The sequence below is a fragment of the Condylura cristata genome, unplaced genomic scaffold (assembly GCF_000260355.1).
Source record: "Condylura cristata isolate star-nosed mole 26May11 unplaced genomic scaffold, ConCri1.0 scaffold00001, whole genome shotgun sequence".
Lineage (NCBI taxonomy): Eukaryota > Metazoa > Chordata > Mammalia > Eulipotyphla > Talpidae > Condylura > Condylura cristata.
The window spans coordinates 13,409,740-13,427,736 of NW_004567102.1; the positions used below are offsets into that span (position 1 = coordinate 13,409,740).

At 40.7% G+C, this 17,997-nt stretch overlaps 1 protein-coding gene across 1 annotated transcript in view; it reads left to right on the forward strand.

The window, feature by feature from the left end:
- The first annotated feature begins 3,510 nt into the window (after positions 1-3,510).
- The window catches only part of ADGRF2 (adhesion G protein-coupled receptor F2), a 27,409-nt gene continuing 12,922 nt past the window's right edge, over positions 3,511-17,997 (forward strand). The window contains exons 1-5 of the mRNA XM_004674026.1: positions 3,511-3,582; positions 7,344-7,386; positions 7,939-8,090; positions 11,031-11,267; positions 12,477-13,838. Of these exons, the coding sequence (XP_004674083.1) occupies positions 3,511-3,582; positions 7,344-7,386; positions 7,939-8,090; positions 11,031-11,267; positions 12,477-13,838 (1,866 nt within the window). The remainder of the gene's footprint in view (positions 3,583-7,343; positions 7,387-7,938; positions 8,091-11,030; positions 11,268-12,476; positions 13,839-17,997) is intronic.

The window sequence follows — 17,997 nt, forward strand, 5'->3', positions numbered from 1 at the left end:
TTCATGAGCCGTGCCTGTTTCTAGTCAACCATATGGTGTTGGGATGGAGGTATTTGACCAGAATGAGACAGGAAGGCATGTTTAGAAATTAAATTGCTAACAAAAATGAGAATCACTGGTGAGAGTCAGAAGTTTGGCATACTTCTTTTTATGTCTCTTTGATGAGCTCTGACTCCCAACTGTGTAATTCTCCATGTCCTCAATCTCTTGGTGGTGCTTCAGAAACTGCACAAGACTGTGATTTCCCCAAAGAGGTGAGGAGATGAAAAAAAAGAAAAATCACCCAGGTGGTTGTTACTTAGTTTCTAGCTATAAGGACATTTCCAGGAAATGAGGGATTCAGTTATTTTTGCTGAATAAACACATACATTAATACTACATTTTTTTTTCCAGATTTGGAACAGAGAATCAGAAAACAGTCTGTATTGGGTAGATGGAAATGTTATTTTTGCAGATCTAGCCATTATACTTTGCTGTTGCTTTTTTTATATATATAATGGAGGGGTGAAATCCATTTCTTCATTTAAAAATAACCTTAATAGTTTGTATTTGGCACATGTTACTTTGTGAAATTTCAGTGCTGATGTAATTGCTTCATTTTTTAAGGTTGAATCACAAAAGGAGACTTACCCTCGGCCACCACCCCCGCCCTCGCCAGGTTGTATGTTCTTATGAGATAAGCCTTTTCTGAAATGAAAATAATGATTTCTTTGGCTTGGGCTACTTGAATTTAACAATTGCATGTATTTGTTTGACAGGGAAAAGTTGCATTCTGTCTACCTTTGCATTTCAGATGATTGTGGGACTGTGGAAGCAAATAGGTCTGAATCTTTTAAGAAGAAAATAGGGAAGGAGCTTCGTGGGTGAGGAGGAGGGTAGTGAGGGGGTCAAGAGATTGGGTCATGCTACTATTTTGTCTCTAGAAACTTTTGATTTTTCTAAACTTTCTGCTTTCACAGAACTGGAATAGGAACTAATGACTATAGTTTAAGGTCAACAAAGCTAGAAGAAAAATTCATTCTATTTAAATACATGTTAAAGCATACCACTTTACTTTGCAAAACAACCAGTTTTATAAGTGAGTCACTCACAAAAAAGTCTCCTTTAGAAAATGTTCCTTCTATTTAAAAGAATTGAGAATAGGGCCCTCCCTGGTGGCACAATGGGTTAAGATGCAGCACTGCAAGCTGACCACATCTGCTTGAGTGCGAGTTCGATGCCTGGCCCTGGAGGTGACCTCTCCTGACCCACCTGCTGCTCCCCTCAGCCGCTCAGCAGTGTACTTTGTTGATCTGCCTGTTCTGCTCCCCACTGTCTTTGGTGAATCCTCTCACCTCCTGTACCTCTGGCCTGTACCCCAGTTCTGTATGCATACATAAATAAATCTTATAAAAAATAATTGAGAATAAGCTTAAATACTTGCTGAAACTTGGGGAAAAGTAGCATTCAAGAGTTTTCATTCTCAGCTCTTCAATGAAATGGTAGGCTTGGGTGGTAAAGAAAGTGTTAGAAAAGCTTGGTTGGGGAATCATCACACCTACCAGAAAAGGTCATATTGCAAAGTCTAGTGAAAACTATTCCTAGTAAAACAGAAAGTGTTCATTTTGTCTTACATAGAAAACTACTTTTAACAATAATCAATAATATTTTGATAAAACTTGAAGAACAATTGTACTTAAACTTTTTTAAATTTAATTTTTAAGAAGATTTATTTATTTTGTCGATCTGCCTGCTCTGCTCCCCACTTGTCTCTGGTGAAGCCTTTCGCTGCCCATGAGCCTCTGGCCTGTACCCCAGTTTCTGTATGCACAAATAAATAAATCTTTTTAAAAAAGATTTATTTATTTGTGCATACAGAAACTGGGGTACAGTTCAGAGGTGCAGGAGGAGTGGTAGTGGTGAGAAGTTTCACCAGAGACAGAGTGGGGAGCAGAACAGGCATATTGACTGAAGTAAACTGCTGAGGGGAGCAGCAGGCAGTTCAGGAGAGGTCTGCTATGCCATGTGGGAAAGTTCTCTAGCCTGGGATTGAGCTCTTGCTGCAGTGGCTGCAGATAGCTTTGTAGTGTTGCACTTTAACCTGTTGTACTACCAGGGAGGGCTCTGTACTTAAACTTTAAAATAAAATGCCAATACAACAAACAATATTTTCAATAAAAACATTAAGTATTTTTTAAAAAAAAGATGGTTTTCAATTTGATTTGGTGACCATATCAAATCATTTCTTCTTGGAAAAAATGGTTAGCAAATTTTAATATTGCAAAACCCCCACCTTTATTGATGACATTTGAGTCTTCTCAACCAGTCCATTTAAAAAATAAACATCAGAAAGGATCTTACTTAAGGGCCCTCCCTGGTGGTACAACTGGTTAAAGTGTGGTACTGTGAAGCTATACACAGCTACTGTTCAATCCCAGCCAGGGAGGTGACACTTATGGCCCAGCAGATCTCTCCTGTCTTGCCTGCTGTTCCCCTCAGTAGTGTATTTCAGTTGATCTGCTTCTTTTGCTCCCCACTTTGTCTCTGGTAAATCCTCTCACCCACTGCACTTCTGGCTTGTATCCCAGTTCTTATATGCATACCTAGTATGAGAAATATTATAATTATTAAACTATAAATTAAAAATTCACTTTATGTGAATTTTTAGAGAGCATAGGCCCTAATGCAATGGTCAATTCTTCCTGACCTTCTCCTCTCTCTCCTCTTTTCTTTTACTGATATGTTTACCTATCATATCCAGCATCATCCTAGGTACCAACAGATCATTTTAGTGTTGACTTCAGTTTTGGTAGAAATAACAATAGCAGATCATGCCTAAGATCAGTTTTCAAGAAAGTGCTGTTTTCTTATGAAACACAACTTCACAGTAAATGGACATAAGGGATAATAGGCCCAGCTTAAGCTTACTCTCCTCCAAAGGATCCTTCTAGACTGAGTTTGCCTTCCATCAGAGCTTCCCACGTGTTTCTCAGCCGTGCACAATGCAGAGAGTAAGCCATCACTTCCACTCTCCAATCACAGTCTGTTATATCTTACACCCCAGCAGTCAGCCTCCTTTGGAGGGAGTCCCACAGTGGGAGTCACATGCCAACCAAGAGCAGAGGCTGGAGGTCTGGAGGCAGTTGCTGGTGCCTCCCCATGCTCACACCTGGAACCTGCTGGTGAGGTAGATGGCAAGCAGAGGGCCTCCACCTTGGAGCAGGGCGGCCTGACTAGCGAGCACCAAGGCAGAAGCCGCTCATACTGGGTCTGACTGGGTCTGCAATGGCATGGAATTTTGGAAGATTCAGGTTGGAGACATTTTGCCCTTGTATTTATTTATTTATTTAATTATTTCAAATTTGGTTACTTTTTATTTATTTATTTTTTTAAAAATTTATAACAGTTTATTTTTACATCATTTTGTACATTTTTTTTTTTCCATCTCAGTTGTAATCCCCCCGGGTTTCCCATCACCAAGTCCCTTGTATTTATTTTTATAGAAGCAAGAGAGGCAGCTGTGTGGCGACAATGACTCATATGCTTTTGCTGTACTGCTTGGTGTTTCTTTTACCCACGGAGTCCTGCAGGCTATTTTGCCAGGTAAGAAAAGGGATGGTGGGGTGGGATGATGAACTTGTGGGGAGAACAAGGGGCAAGTAAAACCCACTAGTTAACCAATTCTTAGTTCTCTGGATTCAAGTGTATAGAGGAGACGATGGTAGGAAGGTCTAGCCAGAAGAAAACGTAACTACAGGTAACCAAACCCATTTTAGATAATAATTGCAAATTATTTTCTGGATTTTCTGGCCTACTATCTCTATAAGTTCCTGAGATCCTCATATGGTTTAAAGGTGTTAAACTCTTTCCCTTTTCTTTGATGGTAAAGTTTTCAGTTTTTTTTAACCAGGTGGAGACATTTCCTCAGGGCATTTGAAAATGTGGGGGTGGTGAGGGCTGTCACAATGACTGGGAGATATTAAAGGCATTTAGTGGGCAGGGCCTTAGGATGATCTAGCACAATGGTACTTTGTCCCACCTCCAATGGCAGTAGCATTTCACTTGAGAAACTTGCTAGTGAATACCATGGATGGGATGAAAGGAGTAAAGGATAGTTATCAAGATCTAACTTGGGTGGAGTTTACAGCAATGTACTATTTGGGACGGTGAGTCCTGTGGTTCTCCATGGAATAGTTTTCCTTTTAGCATTAAAAGTCATGTAACTGCTCATGTTCATTTGCTATTTAAAATAAGGCATGGAGATAGAGTTAGACAAAGAGGTAGACAGGGAGGGAAAAAGAGAGAGACTGAGAGAGAGAAAGAACAAAGTTACTAAAAATATTTTGAGCTTCTTGGGAAGAGTGTTACATTTGACCCAAGATCTGGAAGGAGCTTTGAGATGCAGGTGAAGCTCCTCTCCCTTATTTTATAGATGGGGAACTGAGACCCACATGCACCATGCAATTTGTGTAAGATTAACTATAGGGTCAAGTTCAAAACCACTGTCTTCAGGTCCTCAATTCTTATCCTTTCCACTTTAATGTGTGCTTCTTTATAAGAGCATCATTAGGAAAGAATGACTTTGGAAATTCTTTCTCTGATTTTCCAAGTAATGTTTACTTTGCTCTTAAGTAGTTTGCTCCTGATTGGGAATTCTCCATGACTCCTCTTTGTTCTCAGCCCTGAGTTGGTGTCCACTTTCTGGGAATGCTTAGAGACGCCCTATGAAGGCCGCTGTGGAGGTATCCCAGCCTCACAGCTTGGTACCATTCCTCAGTCCATGTCCTCACCCACATTTTTACACAGTAGGATATGGAGAGTGAGCAGAGCATGGAGCTTGGCTTTGTTTTTTTGATGATTGGGTATCACCTGACCAGGTGAATCCATTCTTTTCTTCTCAGCTGACAAGTTGCTGGGTGCTGGGCTTCTGGTGCTGCACCTTGGAACTGCTTACTGGTGCAATCCACTCTGTAGGTTTAGCAGGTTGCCGGTTCACATGTGTCTTTTTCTTGGTGTTAGGTTGAGGATTGTGGGCATCTGAAGCTAAAGTGGCTCTTATCAGATGCCACCCTAGAAAGAAAATGCCCAAAAGGAGTCCTATTTGCATGTACTTTGTCAAATTTACTGGGAAGAACTGAATCAGAGCTTTCTTGTAAGAAAGTAGTTTCCAGAATTCCTTGTAAATAGGGTAAAAAGACCTTCTGTCCACATACTGATTAATAATATACTTTGACATCACCTTAGTTTGTTTAATGGCCCAAATATCTCCCAGGGTTGGTCACTTAAGTTTGTGGTATACTGGTGTCTGCCCAGTAGAGACAGAGTTAGAGCATCTTGAGATGCTGAAACGCCCATGCACTCTCCTATGCCTTCTTCATAGGGACATAGGCTGTCTTAGTGGAAAGAGTGATGTAAAGGAGCTAGGAGGGTTGTGTTCTTGTCCCAGAGAACACTAAGATGAACTGCCTTGCCTTGAGCAACACATCTCAGCTTTTAAAGACTCGGTTTCATTATATGTAAATAAGGAGTTAGTACAGGTTGATTTATGAGATCTTCCCAAACTCAAAAATAATCATTTAGAATTCTTGTTCAGTGGAAAAGATTTAACCTTCCATGTATTTAATAAGACTTGACTCCAGTGATTGTGAAATGAGAACTCATCTGGCTTCAGTTCTTTGTAGTCCATGGACCACAGTGATGATACCTTTTTCACTTTGAATAGGCCTCAGATGCTCAATTCAGAGTCTGCAAGTTCTTATCTGGTAGAGAAAAGAAATAGAGGTTTTCTTGATGGTCTGGGTTTTAATTTTGTTTTTATTGTACCTGACAAAATACAGTTATCCAATAGTTTCTCAAGTACATTATTTTAATAAAATAAATTAAATGTAGGTTTAGCAGCTATTTCTCCAAAGCTGACCTCACAGCCTGAATCCTCTGTTGGCTTATCCCTGCTGGAGCAAATGCCACAGCTGGGAGTAGATGTGACTAACTATAAAGCTACATGGAAAGTGCATTAACCTTGGATCAGGAGAGACTTTTTTTCCACCCACTTTGAAGTAATGCATTTTATAAAGTGTTTGGTATCTACAGCTGCTTACAAAAATAGAAAAAATAGTTTCAACTTTATTTCTTGATAGCAAAGAGAGACATATTATTGTGAAGGAGAAAAGGCTAAAAATCTCAGATGTTAATCACATAGCCATGTCGCTCAATTTCCAGTTTCTTTCCTAGTGACTTAGATCTTGGAATGCAAGTTGAAGTAATTGGAATTTGGCTCTTCCCAGTCACTGGAAAATAATCTTCCAGTGCATAAACAGGAAGAGTCAATCTTTGTCTTTGGAGCACTCTCTCTCTTTTCATGAAGATAATAATAAATGTATTTTGGAATTAGGAAGTTTTTTGTAAGTAGGAAGACTCTTTTCAAAATATATTCTGCTTGGGCAGGGGTGGGAAGAGCACAAAGGACTATGGTGATGGTGCACAGGTGAACTGGCAGGCGGAATTTCATGGGGAAGTCAGACATTGTACAAAAATGAAGGATGATATAATGAATATATTAATATATATGTGTATATATAAAAATAAACGAGGTATGTTCTGCTTAAATAATATTTAGCCAAATTGGGTAGAATAACTCATTGTATTCAGTAGCACTTTCTTCCATGCACATATATGTCACTAGATACAAAGATACTTACATCTGTGTACATATACATATATCCACACATACATACTCACATTTCTGTCATGTATTGAAGTAGATACTTGGGTACTTGGGTAGGGGTATAAAGAAGCACAATCCCCAGCTCATGTTCTTAAGAAAATTACAACTCAATTGAGAAGTTAAAGTGCATATAAAAAGGATTAGATTGCAAGATAGCAGATCAGGTGATTATATGCCGAGCATTGAATGAGTGGTATGGTATTATGGATAAATAAATCCCATAGGGCCCAGAGATGAAAAGTTGTATCATTTATATCTGGATCAGGAAAGACTTCTTAGAAGAGACAAATGATCTTATGTGATCACATTGCTAAACTGACTTCCGGAGCTTTGAAGGGGCCCATAAAAGCAAAGGGATTCTTCATTAAGTTCCCAGTAAGCCCACCTCTGCGCAGGCTGCATCTCCTGGGCAGAATATCAATTGCTCTTCCTGCAGGGAAAGAAGGGCAGCAGTGGGAGGGTGTGCTGTGCAGCCTGATGGGCAAAATGGGTCATCGGTACATGTTCTTAGTCTGAGTTCTGGGTGACTACCTATCTTCATAGCGTGTTCAGATGTGGTTGTTACTCTGTGATTAAAGAAATCTTTGGGCTGGCAAATAGATAATTGATTTTGATGTGAATTTTGATTTTCTTTCTCTAGGCTGACAGCAAAGGCAGAGAGAAGGTGTCTGTCAGGCCAAAAGGTATGTTGGCAGCAGTTACTATCCAAAAGGAAGCTTTGCTCTTCACCTATTATAACAGAGGACTTCCGGCCCTGTCCTACGGCTTGGCTGCTGCATTCCTGATGGCTTGCATTTGAACTCTTTCTCCTTTAAACTATTCCTTCGACCTCTGTCTTCTTTTCCTCCCAGCAGCCTCTGAGAGTTCTTTACCAGAACTCCTTTGCATTGCTCCAACTCATACTGATGCAGTGCTTGGAATGGGCCATTGCAAATGTGTTGATGATAGTTCATTATAATGTTCTGGAGCGGAAAGATGCTCAGTGAACATCAGGTGTGGCTTATGATTGTACTCGGAAGCTCTGGGCTTCTGAGCAAGTGCTTCAGGGGGGTTCCTTTGTGGTGTGAGCATGATCTAGTGGCTCTTTACTCCCACTTCAACTGGACTTTACAAAGAAAAGACACCGAATGTCCACAGGATTTATGTGCCTTCCTACTGTGACATTTTAGTGATTGGCTTGTGCAGCCCAGAGCTCAGACCCAGCCATGTAACACCAGTGTCTTTTTCCCCCACAGGTGTATGTGATGGTGTCTGTCTGGACAATTCCCAATGCAGTCAAATTTGCCCTCCAGAAACTCAGGGGAGCATGGGGTTTTCTTGCAGGCAAAAGAAATGGCAGAAGATTACTGACACCTGCCGGACTCTTAGTACATTCAACATCTTTGGGGTAATATCTTTTCTCTCACAGGCAAAGTGGAGCCCCAGTTAGCAATGCTATTTGCTCTCAGCAAGAGAGGGGAAGAGATTGGGTGGTTTGTATTTGTGTTTGTGTTTGGTATGTTAATACATAAACAACAACCTATACTCCTTCTTCTCCATGAGAATGGTGTTCTTAATTCTGGGCATTGGAAAACCAGTGGTCCTGCCCCTCCCCCCACCCCAGCACGCTTTCATAACACATACCTCTTAGGTAAAAGCTGGACCATTGCAACAGCCACCTCCATCTTTACTCTTAACTGCTTAATAGCCTCAAAGTAGCCAGACTTGCCACTCAATGTATCCTTCCCTGACCAGCCACTGGGAATTATTGAAAACTTGCAGATATGTGGACTCTGGGCTCCATGCTAGACCTGCAGAATCAGAATTCATATTTTATCAAGGTCGCAGCCTGGGCTCCATGCTAGACCTGCAGAATCAGAATTCATATTTTATCAAGGTCGCAGCATGAGGAGCCAGTAGGCCTAAAGGGGAACACTTCATCATCAGACAAATGAACATAGTCCATGTGCATTTCAATTGTTAAATCAATTCTAAGTAATAAAATCAGGTTAAGTGTTACTTCTTTTTTCCCTTTTCTTTTTTCATTTTTTAAAGATTTATTTATTTATGTACACAATAACTGGGGTATAGGTCAAAGATGCAGGAGATAAGAGGATTCACTAGAGACAGAGTGGGGAGCAGAGCAGGCAGAATGCCGAAATACACTGCTGAGGGGAGCAGCGGGTGGGTCAGGAGAGGTCGCTGCACAATGTGAGTCATCTCTGGCCAGGATCCAACTTGTGCTGCAGTGGTTGGGTACAGCTTCATAGTGCTGACACTTAAACCTTTGCGCAACCAGGGAGGGCCTTTCTCTTCTCCTTTTCTACTACGAACTTTCTGAAGTTCAACTCCTGACTTTGTCTCAAAAGTCTGTTATTTCTTTTTCCCGAAAACGTTCCCTTTCCCTGTTTAGAGCACAGCCTTGAGGAGCTCAATGGGTGCCATACCCGAAGTCCCTGAGCAGAATTCAAAATGCTGCCTATCCCTGGGGTTCTGTCACCAAGTTCACCCTTCATTTGAACAACTCAAGCAAAGATTAAGACAGAACCTTTATTTTTGTTTTATTTAGTTCATCTCTTTGTTTCTTCTTCTTTTTTTATACACAACATATGAATGAAGCCATGTGGTGTTTGGTTTCCTTTCTCTGCCTGTTTTCTAATGACACACCTGAAAGTTAAGCTTATCATGTAATGTGACCAACAAAAATTTCAGAGACCCATCTACTTTCTGTCTTCATACTTAAATTCTTAAATCAAGCTTGCAATCTGCTCAATAAAATATCTGTCTAAATTAATGTTTTGTGTCCTTTGGGTAGATTCCTAGGTATAGAATTGCTGTTTCATATGGTAGATCCATTTTTAGCAGTTTGAGGAAACTCCACACAGGTTTCCACAGTGGTTGGACAGTTTGCATTCCCACCAGCACTGTAGGAGAGCTCCTTTTTCACCACATCAGCAAACATTATAGAAAAATGAACAAAAAATGAACAGGCCCTCCCTGGTGGTGCAGCACTATGAGGCTAGCTGCAGTCGCGTCAGTATGAGTTTGATCCCCGGCCAGGGGGGTAACCCACATGGCATTCCAGACTTTTACTGTGTCACCCACTGCTCCCCTCAGCAGTGCGTTTCAGACATCTGCCTGTTCTGCTCCCCACTCTGTCTCTGGTGGATTCTCTCACTGTCCCTTTATCTCTGGCCTGTACCCAGTTCTGTATGCATAAATAAATAAATTTAATAATAAAAATATATAACTAAATAAGTTATTCAAAAAAACAAAATAAGATAATTTCATATGAAAAAACTAACATACCTGTCTGCCTTCCATCTCAGACTCCAGCCTGCACCTTGAAGGCAGTGGAAAGCTAAATCTAGCCCTGTGTAGGTTTGCAAACTATTGGTGTTCTCCACCTCCCAGGCCTGCACATGTGTACACTGGTGGTTTGGTGTGTCTAGGGAAGCGGCCCATACAGGCCCTAAGGGAGGTCTGGGAGTCATGCTGCAGGGGAATCTGAGTTTCTCTAAATATTAACTGAATGTGTTCAGATGCCAGGGACATGGGCTGTAAGAGGCAGAACCTTGAGATACATAGTGAAGCTGTAGTGGAGTTGGAGGGGTCCAGGAAAATGGTTTTGGCATTTTTTTCTGTACAGGACCTTTGGTAAATATTTTAGACTTTGTGGCGTGTGTGGTCCCTATCATGACTATGCTGTTGTACCATTAAAACAGCCATAGGCAATATGAAGTGAATGGCTGCCTAAGTCCCCCCAAAATTTAATTACAAAAAACAGGGAGACAACTTGGAGCTGTACTTTGACACCGTGCTCTGCAGTGTAGAATTCAGAACCTGAATCTGTGGGATACACTGTCTGTCACTGTTTTAAGATATTCTTTTAGCTTAATCTTCCAGTCGATTCATACAAATCTAGCTCGAAATTTCCAGTCGATTCATACAAATCTAGCTCGAAATTTGTTTTAAAAAATGAGCTCATGCTTTGTCCCTGGGGAATAGGAAAAATCAGTTTGAATGTTATAAGAAAGTTATCTACATGCACAGGATGTTTATACAATATATACACCCAGAAGAGGTCTGAGGTGGTGTGCTAAAGATAATGTTGCTATTTGGGGTGGGTGGAGGAGAGTGAAGAAATAGGCAGCTGGCAAGCTGGGGGTTTTACACCTAAGTATTGTTCAAGTTATCTGGGAGCAGATGTGACTCTGAAAATGTAAAATAGAAAATATATTATGCAATAGACAGTGGTGCTATCAGGCTGTCCAACATTTTAGTAAGTTTACTTTTGCATTTAAAATAATAGTAACATGATCAAAACTTTTATTTTGTCACTTTGTAGACAAAAGAAACATATATGGCTTCACCAACTAGAGGAAATATATCATTCCATGGGGATTTTGTAAAGTCTAAGACCATAACAGATATGTTGATGCAAAGGTGTCCGAAGGATTTGTCTTGTGCAATTAAGAGAATTCAACTGTCTCCCCGAATCCCAGGAAATATCGCTGTCATAGTGCAGCTTTTACACAACATTTCCATGGCACTGACAACAGGTGTGGATGAGGCCAAGATGCAGGTGAGTGCCCCGGAGGTTTGATAGAGCATCATTTTGTTGTGAAAAGAATGCAGATTGATTCAGCATGTTGTGGTATTTTGGGTATTCTATGAACATTTGGGGACCTATCTTTCACCTCTGTATCATCAATGCCTAGAATAACTAGTATTAAGTAAATCTTCATTGAAGAAAAAAGTGAATAAATGAATGGAACAAAGGAACATGTCCAATCAACACTTAGCAGGAGAGCTTATGCAGCGCTAGATTAGACATTGGAGAATGCATTTCAAATGCATATTTTAGCTACTGAAATCTACAAGGAACCATTCTATAACTTGCAGCACAGAATGGCTGTTCTTACTTTTATTTGTGAGTCAGAATAACTTTCTAAAAATGGAAAATAGGCCCTCCCTGGTGGCGCAGTGGGTTAAAGCACAGCACTGAGAATCTAAAGCCGCTTCTGCATGAGTTCCATCCCCGCCTGCCCCGGAGGTGACCACATGGAGTGGCAGACCTCTCCTGACCCACCCGCTGCTCCCCTCAGCAGTGTACTTCATCGATCTGCCTGTTCTGTTCCCCACTCTGTCTCTGGTGAGGCCTCTCGCCGCCCCTGAGCCTCTGGCCTGTACCCCAGTTCTGTATGCATAAATAAATAAATATTTAAAAAAAAATGGAAAATAACCAAATGCAAAGAATATAGGCATCCATGTCTACTGTACAAATGTGAAATGGGACTGGACCCGACTCATTTCTTTTGTTTTTGATCTTCAAAGCACATGATATATAGAGTAGCTTCCTCTTTCAGGCTTAATTTCCAATTTAGTGAGATCTTGCCTACAGTTGGGATTTGATAGCTGCTAGTTACAGAATAGGTGCTCTAGCCAGGAAAGCACCTAGCTTTGCCCAGGTGAGAGGTGGAACTGATGATGGAATGAGTACAGTGAAGGCTGCTTACTGCCAGCCTCACAGGAAGGCATATATAATCGGAGGGGATTTCCTCGTCACTCTGTCCTTCAACCCCAAAGGCAGTGGTTTGTGTGTGTCACACGGGGGGGGGGGGGTCTTATTAAGTTGCTGAATCTAGTTGACTGGGGTGAGATTCTATATCCCCAAGAAGTTCCCAAATAATGCTTTGATGATAGCTGAGGGGAACATGGTTTATAAAAGTGAATCTTGAATGCCCTGGTAAATACAGAGTGACCCGATCCTAACATGGTTTTTCATTGGCAGAGTTACAGCACCATGGCCAACCACATTCTCAACAGCAAAAGCATCTCAAACTGGACCTACATTCCTGACCGAAACAGCAGCTGTGTCCTGCTGCAGTCTGTCAATTCCTTTGCAAGAAATCTATTTATAAATAAACACTCCCTCGACATATCAGATGCCTTCATTCATACGATGGGCACGACTGTATCCAGAGATGTCAACGGGAAGAATTTTACTTTTTCAATGAGAGTGAATGACAGCAACAATGAAGTCACGGGGAGGGTGCTGATCAGCAAAGATGAACTTCAGAAGTTGCCTTCTCCTTCTCAAGTCATCAGTATTGCATTTCCAACTCTGGGGGCCATCTTGGAAGCCAGCCTTTTTGAAAACATCACCGTGAATGGGCTTGTCCTGTCTGTCATTTTGCCCAAAGAGCTTCAAAAAATTTCACTGATATTTGAAAAGATCAGCAAGTCAGAGGAGAGGAGGACACAGTGTGTTGGCTGGCACTCCTTAGAAAGCAGATGGGACGAGCAGGCCTGTGAAATGATTCGAGAAGACTCCCAGCAAGCAGTGTGCAAATGTAGGCCAAGCAAATTCTTTACCTCCTTCTCGATCCTTATGTCACCTCACGTCTTAGAGAGCGCAGTCCTGACTTACATCACATACATTGGCCTGGGCATTTCTATTTGTAGCTTGATTCTTTGCTTGTCTATTGAGGCCTTGGTTTGGAGCCAAGTGACAAAGACAGAGATCTCATATTTACGGCACCTGTGCATCGCTAATGTGGCAGCTACCTTGCTGATGGCTGATGTGTGGTTCATTGTGGCTTCCTTTCTTAGTGGCCCAGTCACAGATCACAATGCATGTGTGGCAGCAACATTTTTTGTTCATTTCTTTTACCTTTCTGTGTTTTTCTGGATGCTTGCCAAGGCACTCCTGATCCTCTATGGAATCCTGATTGTTTTCCATACGCTACCCAAGTCAGTCTTGGTGGCATCTCTCTTCTCAGTGGGCTATGGGTGTCCTTTGGTCATTGCTGTTATCACGGTGGCTGCCACTGAGCCTGGTAAAGGCTATCTACGCCCTGAAGTGTGTTGGCTGAACTGGGACATGACCAAGGCTCTCCTGGCCTTTGTGGTCCCAGCTCTGGCCATTGTGGTTGTGAACCTGATCACGGTTACACTGGTGATTGTCAAGACCCAACGAGCTGCCATTGGCAGCTCCATGTTTCAGGAAGTGAGAGCCATTGTGAGAATCAGTAAAAATATCGCCATCCTCACTCCACTGCTGGGGCTGACCTGGGGATTTGGAATAGCCATTGTCATCGACAATAGTTCCCAAGTGTTCCACATTATCTTCTCCTTGCTCAACGCATTCCAGGTAAGTCCAGGTGCTTCTGACCAGGTCCAAACTGAAAGGACATAGATAGAACCTTTATTCCAGAAAGTCTAGACTTAAATTCTGTAATTGCAATCAGTAATGTGACATTTTCTTGGGGTATTGGCTTAACTTTTCTAAGCCTTATTTTGCTCACTAAAAATAGTGTTTGGGGGGCTCTCCTGTTGGCACAGTGGGTTAAAGCACAGCACTAAGAAGCTAAAGCCACCTCAGCATGAGTTCAATCCCTGCCTTGGAGGTGACCCACATGGCGCAGCAGAATTCTCCTAATCCACTCGCTGCTCCCTTCAGCAGTGCATTTCATCACTCAGCCTGTTCTGCTCCTCACTCTGTCTTTGGTGAATTCTCTCACCACCCCTGCACCTCTGGCCTGTACCCCAGTTCTGCCTGCACAAATAAATAAATCTTTAAAAAAAAATAGTGTTTGAAAAATGAAATGAAATAGTAAAGTGCCAAGTATTAAATGACCTAAAGGTCGTAAGTAACTTAAGAATAAGCTGCCTTGTTACTGATTAGAAATTGAAGTTTTTAAACAATATCATCTCTTGCCAAATCTAGGTATGCATCTGACAGTATTAAAATGTGAATTTTATTTTCTTTTAATTTTTTACTGAAGTAACACTTGATTTTAATAATATAGTTTTCAGGTATATTTCATTATAATCAACATCTGCATACACCTTGTTATACACAGAGAAATGTGTACTTTTCTCATATTTTCTTTGATTTAGAATTTGTAGTTTCCTCTAGAAACCATTTTACTTTTAATGATGCAAGCCACACCATTTCATATGTATCTTTTCAATTTGTCTACGCTTATATAGGCATATTTCTTCACCTAATATGGAAGCTAAAAACAATGTACTTTTGACTTTAAAGTACATACCAGTATTTTACCAGGTGACTCTTTGTAAATATGTCTCTTTAATGACTACATAGTGATCCATATTTTATAATTATCTTTTTAATTAAAATTAAAAATAATTTTCTGTCATAGTATACTAGTGAGCTGAAGTGTATATTATATTAATGTTAACTATATAAATAGCAAATGACCAAAAGTCTTTATTTTTCTAAAAACCCTCTAAAATACTGCCTTTTTAAAAAGATTTATTTATGCTTATAGAAATGGGGTACAGGCCAGAGGTGTGTTGGGTGAGAGGATTCAGCAGAGACAGAGTGAGGAGCAGAAAAGGCAGATTCACAAAGTACACTGCTGAGAAGAGCAGTGGGCAGGTCAAGAGAGGTCTGCTGCGCAATATGGGTCAGCTCCCTGGCCAGGGATCGAACTCATGCTGCAGTGGCTTCAGAGAGCTTCATAATGTGTGGTGCTTTAACCTGCCACCAGGGAGAGACCAGTAGTACCTTTTTTAATCTGAATGTATATTTATTTTCAAATAAATGTTTTACCTAGTAAATACGAGATTTTAAATCAAATGGTTCTCATTTTTCTCTTAAGCTGTAAGTACAAGTTATTTCATTTACTATAGACATTTTGATACCCTGAAGAATAATATAACAATATAGAAATGCCTTAACTTTTACATTTTTTTTTCACTTCCATAAAAAACAATTGCACCCTACCTTTTTTTGAATAGCTTTTAGAAATTATCAGTTGCCCTCTTCATATTTATGCAGCAGGCTTAATGGATCTGAGGTCAGCCTAGCATTCCTCCATTTCTGTTGAGCTTCTTCCATGCTGTCATGAATCCTAATTCTTCATGTCTCTCACTTTGGCATTTTCTTTTCCTCGTCTCTCTTGGGGCCAACTCAGCTATGACTTTTCTTCTGGACAAGGCTCTGAGTACTTGTCTTTTGGTACCATGAGCTCCTTTTCAAAACAGGAGCAATTTGTAACTTCAATTCAGTTTCTGCTTTGACTCCTAGCAGGAAGGAGAGGGGGTGTCCATCTCAATGCCAAGACAGAGGGGACAGTGAGGCAGCCTTTGGGTGAAGGCAGAGGCTGACCAGCCATTAGTCCACACTGTGCCACAGCTGCCTTGTAAGAGTCAACTGCTGTATCTTCAGGAATTTTGTGAGCTGGCTGTCAACACAGATGTGATTAAAACTTAATTATGTAGAGTTGAATTAAGTAAATTAGATGGACAGAAATGTCATAGATCCTTAAAATATATCACTTCCTAATTGTGTATTCTTTGCAAAGCTCTTGAGATTATTTGCACATTTTGCATTAGTATCTCTGTATGGTGAAACTCTGTGTATTTGTATGCCCATCTCTTCGTTATCTCTGTGTTTGGTGATATCATTGTTGCTAGATTTAAAACAGCCATGGTAGACAAATGAGGAGAATGGGACATTGCTACTTAATGTATTTTGACTAAGGAGAGTGATGCATTTACTGAGTGAGAACTCAAGTACCTGAGAGGCAGAACAGGTTGAGCCTTAGAGTGGGTTGAGATGAGGTACAGCTGAAGCTGACAGGGAGCAGGTGAGGAGGAGAGACTGAGCACAACAGAAGTTTCAAAGTTAGCCCTTCCAAAGACTTCTTGGTACTTGTGCTTGGAACGTACATTTTCAGGAGGATTTTCTTTTTAGGGCAACATACATACAGTCAATTGCTGTCATGACTGTTCACCTTTCAATCTATAACTTCTAGGGGAACTTCTAAGCGGTGTCTTCTCTTATATTCACTGTGAGTAACTGGGCTCAATGAAGTTTGTGCACGGCTTATAGTTGGTTTGGTGGGAGAAAACTCAATGTCTTGCCCATTTGGGTTGCTGTAATGAAAATGCCATAGGCTGGATGGCTTATAGACAGCAGACATTTACTTCTCGCAGCTTTAGAAGCTGGAAATTCCAAACAAGATGTTTGCAGTCTCCTTGTCTGGTGAGAGTCTGCTTCCTGGCTCAAAGAAAGAGAGCCAGCTTGCCATAACTACTGGTGGGAGGGGCAAAGGAGGTCTCTAGATTCTTTTACTGGGCTTCTTTCTAATCTCATTCATGAAAACTTCTTGAAGGTGCACTTTCAATGCCATCACAGTGAGTTCTACAGTTTAACATACAAATTTGGAGAGTAGCAAACATTCCGTCAATTGCAGTAAAGTGTGTATTAATATTTTAAAATGTGGGAGTATACCTTGAGATTTATGTGCTTAAATTGTACTTTATCCACTAAAAGAAAGGCAAAGAAGCTATTAACAGTGAATTCTTTTCAATCAGATGTGAAGCATGACTAATATTTTATCCACATTTTATGAATGATATTTTGTATATCATTCCCAAAATGGTATGCGCCAGTGAAAAATGATCCTAGTGAAACATTTTCCTGTTGCATATATGTATGTATAGCTATATACAGTTTTAGGTTGTATTGTAAAGCATTTTAACAAACACATAGAACCATATAACACACACACACACAGAAATGGCACATTTTTGAGTGTTTATTGTATGCCAAGAATTATGTTAAATGTTATAGATATGAATATAAGTAGTTCAAACTCAAGAAATGGAAACTTTTTTTTTTAAAGATTTATTTATTTGTGCATACAGAACTGGGGTACAGGCCAGAGGCTCAGGGGCGGTGAGAGGCTTCACCAGAGAGAGAGTGGGGAACAGAACAGTCAGATCAACGAAGTACACTGCTGAGGGGAGCAGCGGGCGGGTCGGGAGAGGTCTGCCGCGCCATGTGGTCTCCTCCGGGGCAGGCAGGAATCTAACTCATGCGGAAGCGGCTTTAGATTCTCAGTGCTGTGCTTTAACTCGCTGCGCCACCAGGGAGGGCCAGAAATGGAAACTTTTATAGGAAAGAAATTCCTCTTTGTCCTTTAGTTAACAGAACATATCCTTGTGGATAAAAGGGGTTAGAATTGTGGTTCCCAGATCTTTTAAAAAGTTAATTGCTGGGTAAAATTCATGGAGATTTTGATTTACTATGTACTTTTAGTAACAAAAACAGACTGGGATGTCTCAGATTGGGATGCTTGTCCAGAATGTCCTTATGCCAGTGATACTTTGTAATTATAAAGACTGGGCTGTCAATAATAGTTTCTAGAGGGTACAATGACAGAATTCAGTAGTGACCTTGTAAACATCTATCATCTATCTCACTTATCTGTCTGTCTATCTATCTATCTTTCTATCTGTCTACCTATCTACCTACCTACTTGTTTTTTTTTTTT